Source organism: Cotesia typhae, unplaced genomic scaffold (genome assembly GCF_013202065.1).
Source record: "Cotesia typhae breed Kobodo isofemale line unplaced genomic scaffold, CoteBio_Ctyphae contig_42, whole genome shotgun sequence".
NCBI lineage: Eukaryota > Metazoa > Arthropoda > Insecta > Hymenoptera > Braconidae > Cotesia > Cotesia typhae.
In genome coordinates this window covers 651022-662195 of record NW_027423751.1, presented here as the reverse complement: position 1 = coordinate 662195, position 11174 = coordinate 651022, and the positions used below count along the sequence as shown (strand labels likewise).

The 11174-nt window shown below is 33.0% G+C and overlaps 1 protein-coding gene across 1 annotated transcript; it reads left to right on the top strand.

Annotated features, from left to right (window-relative positions):
- Positions 1 to 5228: 5228 nt before the first annotated feature.
- On the top strand, positions 5229 to 7193 carry LOC141528064 (uncharacterized). The gene is made up of 2 exons (XM_074243919.1): positions 5229 to 5295; positions 5950 to 7193. The coding sequence occupies exons 1-2, from the start codon at positions 5265 to 5267 to the stop codon at positions 6672 to 6674; spliced, it is 756 nt and encodes a 251-aa protein (XP_074100020.1). The 5' UTR covers positions 5229 to 5264; the 3' UTR covers positions 6675 to 7193.
- Positions 7194 to 11174: the final 3981 nt, after the last annotated feature.

Sequence of the window (11174 nt, the reverse complement as noted above, 5' to 3'; positions counted from 1 at the left end):
GGTATCGTCGGGATTAGCCACTTTGATAGGAAACCGTCTTATAAACGGGAATAGGACTTAATCTTAAGTGTTAATTAATTGTAAGGGGAATATTATTGTAATGGGGTGGGTTAAATAAAATTTCTTGAAAAATAGATTCCTTTGATGATTTCTGTTCTCTTCCCAACAATCTCTCACGACCCTGTAGAACTTACTCCATGCTCTGGTCCAGTTTCTGGATACTGTGTCTAAAAATCCAGTGGCGCCCTAAATAAATTAAGGGGTGACCAAAGCGGACGAGTGGATTTTTTTTTTCTTTTTAAAAGAAATACATTCCGTTACAGACTTGATAACGCACAAAAATCGGGATTGCTTAGAAATTAAAATTCAAATTATTGGTGCCCATTGAAAATCAACAAAAGAAACCTTTTGTACTTATCGATTAAACTCCTGTGTATCGAAAAAAATTATTATTTAAAAAACCACCCCGCAAACTCCGAATTATGATCCCATTAAGCTGAAAATTTCTGATTTTTTAGTAATTAAAATGCTACTTCTCGGTGTCCGTTGAAAATAAATGAAAAGTATGAAAACTCATTTTCAGATATACTCTTGTAAGCAAAAAAAAATAAGATTTGAGAAAAACACCCCATTAACGGCGAGATAGGACCCCATAAATCCGCTAATTTGTGATTTGCTAGTAATTGAAATTGAAATTCTTGGTGTCCATTTAACAACAACAAGAGAAACCTATTGTACTTTTAAATTACACCCTTAAAAACATAAAAAAACTTAACTCTTGAAAATCCACCGCATAGACACTAACAAACATCCAAATAAAGCCAACAATTCGCGATTTTTCAATAATTAAAATTCAAATTTTCATATGACACCGAAAATTTCGATATCAATCCATAAAAAATCGATAAATCGCGGCTTTATGGAGGCGTATCTTGGGGTCTATGGGGTGAATTCTTGAATTTTGATATTTTCATTTATTAAAAAGAGTAAATTGGAAAGTGGAATGAGTTTATGCTCTTTATTTTAAGTGGACACCGAGAATTTCAATTTAAGTCAATTAAAAATCGACAAATAGCGACTGTATGGGGATGTATCTCGGTGTCTGTGGGGTGGATTCTAAAATTTTGATTTATTATTTTATAACAGAGATAACATTAAAAAGTACAATAATTTTCTTTTACTTATTTTCAGTAGACACCGAGAATTTCAATTTAAATCAATAAAAAATCGAACAATTGTGGCATTGTGGGGTTGCCTCTCGGTGTTTATGGGGTGGATTCCAAAATTTTGATTTTTTAATTCATAAAAAGGTTAAACTGGAAAGAAAGATAATTTTCTTTGAGTTATTCCGAGTTATTTTATGTTAAATAATCCCGAAATACTCGGCTTTATTAGGCTGTATCTTAGTGTCTATGGGGTGGTTTTTGTAATTTTTAATTTTTTCTGATTGTTATGGGTATAGTTAACTATTAGTCCTAGATTTTTATTTGAAATTTTGAGTAGTCGTCGAAAATTTCTATTTTAATTATTGAAATATCGCACAATTTTTGGCTTTATGGGACTGTATCTCCCTGTCTATGGGGTAGTTTTTATTTTTAAAAATTTTCTTCACCTACTGTAGTGTCACTGATTATTTTTATTGCTTTTTTTTTCACTTCAAGTGCACTCTGATCATTTGAATTTCATTATTAAATAATCGCGAATTTTCGGCTTTACGGGGCTGTATCTCCCTGTCTATGGGGTAGTTTTTTATTTTTTCAATTTTTTTGGTCTACAGTAGTGTCACTGATTATTTTTATTGCTTTTTTTTTTTTAACTTCAAGTGCACACTGATCATTTGAATTTCATCATTAAATAATCGCAAATTTTTGGCTTTATGGGGCTGTATCTCAGAGTGTATGGGGTACTTTTATAACTTTTCTTTTTTTTTTTTTAATTACAGGGGTATCATTGAATATGACTGTTGGCTTTTTTTTCATTTTTCGGTGACACCGAAAATTTGAGTTTTAATTATCAAAAAATCGCACATTTTTTATTTTATGGGGCTGTCTATGGGATGATTTTTCTAATATTAATTTTTTTATTTACAGGAGTATCATTGATCATTATTATTGCATGCGGGCATCCCGCTATAACTGAGCAATGATATCACACGTGTGCAAGCGAGCGCGCACTCATTGCCTGTCGCGCTTCCACTCGCTCGCTCTTGCGCCTACCGTTCTGCCGCTAAACCGCGCTCCTCATTGGTCTATTTTCATAAATTTGTAGTAATTTTTCTATGGGTCTGATCGAAAAATGGTAAAGGACTTTTCTATTCAGAATCCAATTTTCTACCACACCCTGTCCGGTGGCTCACGACTTCTGAGACACCCTGTATATGGATTATATACAATTGGATAGAGGTGATGCATAATTATATAAAATGTTTATATAATTATATACAGTTATACACAATTGTATATAATTCTATATGAAAATGCAAAGAAGAACAATGAAATTGTATATAAATGTATATATTTGTATACAATCATATAGAATTGTATATAATTATATACATTAATATATTATCACCGAGTGTTTTCGTCTAGATTATATATAATTATATACAATCTATAATATAATATCTATATATATCTGCAGAAGGTATGAACCGTAGGTTGGCACGCTCAAGAAAAATTTCTGTCAAAAAAAGACGTTTTGTAAAACCTACGGCGAGATCTAAAATGAAAAAAGATAAAACTAGACGTAGAATTAACAAAAAGAAAAATATTAAAAAAGAAAACAGTACAGCGTACAATTGCGGATATTTTTTCATAAGATTTTTTAAAATGTCGTTCTTACATGTACACTCGTGCGAGTGCGCTAAAACGGAGTTGGAATTATTTTCCCTATCGCCAACTCAGACAACGATTGAGAGTGGTCAATGGATTTATTATAAACCAATTTCGTCGTTGGCTTATTATTCACCCATAAAGTTTGTTGTTCATGGGGCAGGGTGATGAATACATCGACCTAGCACATACAATGTTGAAACTAAGTGTACGTATTATTCGGAAACAATCGGTTACTGCTGGGGCTACTGTTTCTAAAGTAGCACCTGTTAATAACTTTCTGCATTACATATTTAGCCAGGTTAATGTATTATTTAATCAAAAACCTGTTTTAACACCTAATAAGTTATACGCTCACCATTCATACCACCTGGAAAAATAGACAGTTTAGACGATGAAAATGTAGGATTAAAAAAACGCCCTGAGTTATTGACATGTGATAAAACTGTTGATTTTATCGTACATCTACATTGCGATGTTTTTAACCAAGAAAGATTTCTTATAAACGATGTTAAAATGAGTTTGCATTTAACATGTTCTCGCGATTCGTTTTGTTTAATGGACGCTTCTCCGAATGGGTGCGTTTTTAACATTGTCGACGCTAATCTGTTAGTAAGGTGTGCAAAAATTTCAACAGGGACTCTTTTATCACACGCTCGTATGCTAGCTAAGACAACAGCTAAATACCCTCTGACACGTGTTGGGGTTAAAGCTGTCTCAATTCCTGCTGGTGTCCATAGTGAAACTATGGACAACATAATTCATGACCAAATACCAATACGTTTAATCAGTAGGTTTTATTGATAGTGAAGCATTTAAAGGTGACACTGCGATGAACCCGTTTAATTTTTTAAATTTTGGAATTAACTACTAATTATTATACATTGATGATCGATAACTACCCTCAAAATCTCTTCAACCCGATTACGGACCACGTATGAATTACATAGACGCATACCACACACTGTTTTTAAATTCAGGTATCCATTTTTTGAACGAAGGAAACACAATAGACAAGTTTGAGTACCCTAACGGGTATTGCTTATACTTTTTTGATTTAACGCCCGATTTATCAGCTAATAGTAATACACATTGGATTTTGATCAACTACGGGAGGGTGCATATAGAAGTTAGATTCGACAAAGCTTTAACAACAATCACAAACTGTATAATATATGCAGATTGTGAGAGTGTATTGGAAATAGACGCTTCTAGACAAGTAACTATAGATTTTACAGGGTAAACACCTAATGCCGGAAAATAATTTCAGTAAGTAATAGGAAGCTGTCATGTAAAGACCGTTGTCGTCTGTAGTTATATATATTCAAGGTTTCGTTAATAACGATCGTGAGTTTTTACCTAAAGAGATAGGTGTGACGTGTCTCATTAACGGTAATACAGCTCACTGGGTTTTGGCTCCTGAATTATCGTTTAAGGATATCCTTTCGCTCCAGTTGAGTCAAAATAACTGTAGTAGTCAATATTCGATAAATTCAAATAAAAAACCCATAAAAATTCCCAAAATTAAAAAATAAACAGTATATGAGGCATTAATCGTTGAAATTTTGAAAATAAAAAAAAAAAATAGTTAAATACAAAAATTAAATTGACTCTTGTAAATCAGCTGTTAGTAACCTGTCCGTGATTTGGCAACGCTGTATTCGGTTGTTTACATTTTCATTTGTACAGCATAACCTTAACCATGTTTAAGTTTTTGCAGTCAGTGTAAATAAATAAATTAATTAAAAATGTTTAGTCATAACCATAACATTCGAATGTCTCATGGCAAGAATGCTGGTAAATTTGTGAGTCTCAAACGTAAGCAATGGCTCGATAATGTTGTGAGTGCAAAAAAACAAAAACTTGAAGAAAATCCAGCTCCTGAAGATATTTACATTCATGTCAGTAACCGAGTGATTGATGTTAAATCTATTGCTTATGAATTGTGGTGTAATAAATGCAATTTACAATTAAGTTTAAAACACATTGTCAAAGAGGAAATTTTGGGGTTAGCAAGTATTTTTCATGTGAAGTGTACGAAATGTAAAAACATTTACTTAGTTAATACAAGCAGTTTTAAAACCAATGATACAAATCACAAACAATTTGACATAAACTTGAGACTAGCTTTTGGTAAGTATTAATTAATTAAATAAATACGTATTCTACGTGAATGTACATATACGTATAGTTAAATATTATTTATAAGAATTTTCATTTATCAACACTGATTATTTAATGTAAAAATTTCAGCTATCATTGATGCAGGGATTGGAGAAGCTCAGATCAACACAATTCTTTCTGCATTAGATATACCAATAATAAACAGTGCATTGCTGAAAAGATATGAAAGAATTGTTGGAGCAGCTATTGAACAGGTGGCCGAGGATAGTTTTCGAGACTTCATACGTCTAGAAAAACAATTAACAATAGATGCTGATAAAACACAATCCTCTGATACAACGTACGTAAACTTAACTCAAATAATTTTATAAAAATTATTAATATCAACATAATTTCTGAATAAACATCAATTATTTCTACTTATTACTTAAAAATATGCATGATTTTTTAAACACTCGACTGTTAATTAATTTTTTATCTTTCTATATCTGATAAAAAGGGTTTCTTTTTTTATTCACTTTCGCTTTTAATTTAATTACATGATTTGTAAATGATGAAAAATAAATACATTTTAATTGATCAACAATTATTTAACAGGAAACATCCAATTAAAATCACCAAAAAATTTATTGAATTTATTTTCAATAAAAAACTAACTGTTTGAATTGGTAATAAATACAACACCATGACGGTTTTATAAAAGGTAACTTTCTAACAACTAATAAATTATTATATACTGTGTGGCTATTCCAGTGATACTCCTTTGGTTACTCACAATCCTATTGAGAATCCTAATCCTACTGACTCTCCTACTCCAACACCTATAAAAGCTTCTAGAGATTCTGCATGGACTAAACGAGCATCAGGTCATTCTTACAATAGTAAAAACGGTATATTGATGTCATACGATCATACCATTATTGCATATTAATTTACGCTAATTAAATATACAGCGATAAAAAGATGTGTGTTAAAATAAGTAATTTTGTTCCAGGATATACGTCACTGATTGGATATTATAGTGGTAAAGTGATTTCTTACAACACTCGTTCAACAAGATGCTCAAGATGTGAACACGGTCATCCCAAAAGGGATCACGATTGTCGTGAAAATTTTGATGGATCTGCACGAGCTATGGAACCTGATATGTCTGTGGAATTAGTTACTAACAATAAACTCTTGAAGGAAGAAAATGTGATTATTTCTGTATTAATCGGTGACGATGACTCTTCAGCAATAGCAGCAATTCGTCGAGAAGCATTGCATGAAGTTGAAAAATGGTCTGATACTAATCATGCCAAAAAAAATTTTAATTCACGTTTATATAAATTGGGTTTATCTGCTAAGGTTGTAAATTATTTCGGACAGATGTTTGTCCGTGTTTTAAATCACAACAAAGGTAATGTTGAAGCTGCTGCCGAAGCTTTGTCAAATATTGTTCCTCATGCATACGGAAATCACGATAAATGCGGAGAGTGGCTAAAATACCGCGAAAAAGACAATAATTTTATTTACAAAGATTTACCCAAAAAACAACCTTTAACTGACCCAAAGTTATTCAAAAATCTCAATAACATCTTTGATAAGCTATCAACCAATGCATCAAAGTTAGCACCATGTGGTTCATCGCAAAGCAATGAATCATTTAACAACATTGTGATAAATAAACATCCAAAAATAAATTTTATGGCTCATCTGAATCATTCGACTATAGAGTAGCTGCAGCTGTTTGTCAAAAAAATTATGGCACAAAATACATAGAATATGTTTACGATAAACTATCCCTGTCATGTGGTAAAAAAACTAAATTCTTCAGAGAACGTAAAGATGAAGCAAGAATTAAGAAATATAAAATTTCTCAAACGTATGGCTTTAAAAGTCGCCGATATTTTAGAAAACAAAAACGAGCTGGTAAAATTGCAAGCAAGGAACGTAAAGAAGGAACTTCATATCAAACAGAGTGTGATCTTGATGGACTCTCCGAATTAATCAAAAACTTCACGGATGTTAATGAAAATAGTGATCTAATGGAATGTGAACTTGTAATTTTTGACTTAGAAACCACTGGAATTTCAAACTCTGATGAAATATGTCAAATATCTGCATCATATAAAACTAAAACATTTAATGTATACATGCTTCCTACAAAAATGAATTATCATGCATCAAAAGTAACAGGACTTCATATAAAACAAAACAAGTTATATCTACATAATACTTGCCTTGAAAGTTTGTCTATTAAAGATGGTTTAAAAAGTTTTATAGCTTTTTTAAAAAAAAAAAAAAATTAATATTAGTGGCTCACAATGCATTTAGATTTGATGCTTTAATGATATTGCGCCATTTGAAATATTATGATCTACTGAGTGAATTTTTATCTATTGTAAAAGGTTTTTCAGACACTCTACCTATACTAAAAAACATTTACCAGAAATTAAAAAAGAAAAAAACGGATTGAAGCTAACAAATTTGGCCTTGAAATTTCTTGGTGACAACTCGACTGAAGGTGCTCACAATGGTGAAACGGACGTCCGACTTTTGAAAGAAGTTTTGCAAGCTGTCGGGGTAAAAGATGAGTTGGTAAAACAAATGGCTAAAACGACAATAAGCATTCTGGAGAAAAAGCAAACAGATCCTATCTTAGAAAAAATAAATTAAGTTTAATGAAATTAAAACCTGAGGTATCAGCTATTTTCATAACTAAAATGGCTAATTCCGGTATTTCATTAGAAATATTAGAAAAAGCCTTCGTTACAAGTGGTGAAGCCGGGGTAAAATCATTATTGTCAGAAAATGTTGGTAAAAAACCACGGGTTACTAACACACCAAAACATTTAAATAATATTGTAAAAAAATTAATACTAGTTTTGCAAAAAAAGAATAATAATGTTATTGTTAATTGTTATAAAATTGTACTTAATTATTACTATTAATTTTGCAATAAATACAACCTTTATGTACTTTCAATGAGAATCCTTATTACAATCAAACTTTAATTTTAAAAATAATTAAATTTACACTATTCATAAAAAAATCGTTTTTAATTTACTCATTTGTATCCTAACTTTATGAGAATAATTAAAAAAATTATAATAAACAATGTGTGAGTATATCCTATCATATGATAAATAAATAAATAGACAGATGGTATTCTAATATTTGCTATTTTTTAATTATTATTATATTTTTCAATTCGGTAATATGAAAATTTGCTAACAATAAATTAACTAATAAGTATAAATGAAAAATATAAGTGCGTTAAAGTTTAGTTTGAATTCATTGAATGGTCTGAAGCTCGCGCGCTACGCAACGTTGCCAAATGTTTTGACCCCATTTTATTGTAGGTTACTTGAGAATTTTTGTGATTTTTAAATATTAATTTCTCAATAAATATCCCGGTAACTGATATATTTTATTGCAAAAAAGAAACCTGAATATTCCGAAAATCTAATTTTTAGTTTTTTTTTACTTCATCTAATTCATGACTGATAGTATAATTCGAGAAATACTGCGGACGTCTGACTTTCTCGTAAGACTCTGAACAAATACTAACATTTAAAAATTTTATTTTTTCAAAAATTTGTCCGGTAAAGTATAATTTAAACTTCACTATTAGATAAATATCGACCTTAACTATTAGAAAAAAATTAAATTTACTTATAATCTAATATTTTTTATTTTACATTGGCGGCGAAAGGACCTCCTTAACCATCTGTCAAAAGAAAGAAAGCTTAGCAATAACGCATTAACTCAAAAACACGGTCTTGAGTGGTATGATGTTAAATCGTTGACAAAGTACTTGCATGCACAGTTACGGATTTTTTGTCAAACTGCTATGAAAATTTACACATACGGTAAAGCGCAAAAAACGTACTTAGAAGTGCTACTTTATAGGCCTATTATAAATATCGAGAAATTGCAAGACCATCCATCAGCAGCGACGTTACGAATCAGTTTAAGTTACGTTTACGTATTATGTTAAGTTTTAGTTAAGGTTTAAGTTACGTTTAGAGTTACATTTTTACTTTCGATCCCAGCCGTAGTCAGTTCCTGGAGAGCATCCACCAAAGGAATATCCATACTCTGAGCTTCAGTTGTTTCATTAGAAATTAAAATATTTGGGGATTAATTGAGTATAGAAATTTTAGTTTGTGAGTGAGTTACGCGTTTAAGAACAGTTGAGTTTTGGACTTCATAGAGTCGCAACAGTCGAGTCAGAGAGTTGCCTCTGATCACTTCAGGTGATCGGAAGTGCGTACCGTTTCAGTTACAGGTTAAGATTTTAGTCTTTTGCGTTTTATTTTGAGATACAGATATGAATACAGAGTTAGTGAAGTGGTTTGAAATAAAATAAAAAGTTACTCAGCATCGACATGGCTTCTAAAAGAAACTCATGAAACTTTTTTTTTTTTAAACGCCCTACTCAGCGTTAACAACGACAAATATGTATTTGGCAAGCCTGAAGTCAACTTTTTTACATCGGCGCAGAAATTTACGCACTAATCTACGAACGTGTTTCAGTATTACTCAATTACAACAAACCCGAAAGCGTCGAAAAACTTAGACGCTTCCTCAGCACGGTAAATTATTACGGACGATGCGTTCCACAAGCCACACATGCTTTAATACCTCTTAACATTCTAAAACGCTCTATTAAAAAAGATAAGTCAAAAATCCCATAAACCCCCGAAGTTGACAAAGCATTTGAAGATTGCAGGAAGGAACTAGCAGACGCCACTCTACTTTCATATCCATCACCAAACGTGTGCCTCGCGCTCACCACTGATGCGTCGCCAACAGCCATTGGTACAAAGCTCGAAGAGGAGATCAAAAACATCTGGGAATCCCTCGGTTTATTCTTTTGGAAACTCACTCCAATAGAACAACAGTACAGCACCTATGAACGCAAATTACTCGACATTTTTGCCTCCGTAAAATATGTCCAACGACTGCTCGATTGCCGACACTTCATCATCAAAACGGACCACAAACCACTCACATGTTTTTAGGGAAAAGCACGACAAGGCCTCAGAGAGCCAATTAAGATAGCTAGACTCTATCTCTCCATACTCAACTGACATCGAGCACGTAAAAGCCAATGAAAACATAGTCGCTGACGCTCTTTCACGTATCTACTTAGTTAACATGCCCACGGCGCTCAGCCCGGAAAAGATCACCAACGAACAGCTCAATGACACAGAATTACAGGATATGGTTCAAAATACTTTTTCATTACTGTTACAGGAAATCTAAATCGTAAATGGCGTTAAAATCTACTGCAATATTTCCTCTGGACAAGTAAAGCCTAATATTCAAACGACACTACGCAGAGTAGCCTTCAACATGGTCCACGAACGGGCTTATCCCAGTGGTAGAACAACATCAAGATTGCTCTGAGAAAATTTCGTCTGGCCTGGCATTCGGAAGAACGCCACCCAATGGCCACGTGAATGCACGCCTTATCAGCAAACTTAAGTCCACCAACACACACGTCTTCAACCGAATCAAATTGATGTACCTGATTCAAGATTCAATCATATACATATCGACGTAACCATTTTATCAAACATGAAAGGCTATCAATACTGTCTTACCGTGGTCGATCGTTACTCAAGATGGCCAGAAGTTGTACCCCTGATGAACATAGCTGACACAGTAGCAACCGACCTCTTCAACCGTTGGATAGCTTGCTTCGGATTACCCAGTTTGAATCTGCACTGTTCCAAGCTTTAATCAAACTAGTAGACGCAAAAAATGACCGAACGACATCATAACTCTACAGTCAAATGGCATTGTTGAACGCATGCACACTCAGAGCAGCGCTCATGTGTTTTCAAAAACCACGGATCAAAATCTTACTTGCTGTCCTACGAGGACTCAGAACATCGCTTAAAGAGGATATCCAAGCCACTCCAGCAGAAATTTTTTACGGAACGTGCCTGAGAATACCGGGGGAATTTTCCATCTCAGCAGATCTTCCACGGGATCTACAAATATTTGTAGAGAAGTATCGAGAGTTTATGCGCGGCATTCGCCCAACACCAACGGCTCATCACACGAAGGCCAGAGTCTTCATATTAAAAGACCTGGAAAAATGTTCGAATCTCTGGCTACGCAGCGATCATGGAAGAGCCTCTCTTGAATCATCTTATTAAGGACCGTACAAAATTGTCAACCGAGTCTTATCAAGTCTTAATAACTCTTTGAGAAAGTCCGAAA

Excerpts from the sequence above, each read along its gene's own strand:
- LOC141528064 (XM_074243919.1), top strand. The coding sequence starts at position 5,265 with ATGCTGATAAAACACAATCCTCTGATACAAC. Across the intron at positions 5,296-5,949 it reads ACACAATCCTCTGATACAAC|GATATACGTCACTGATTGGA; the intron begins GTACGTAAACTT and ends ATTTTGTTCCAG.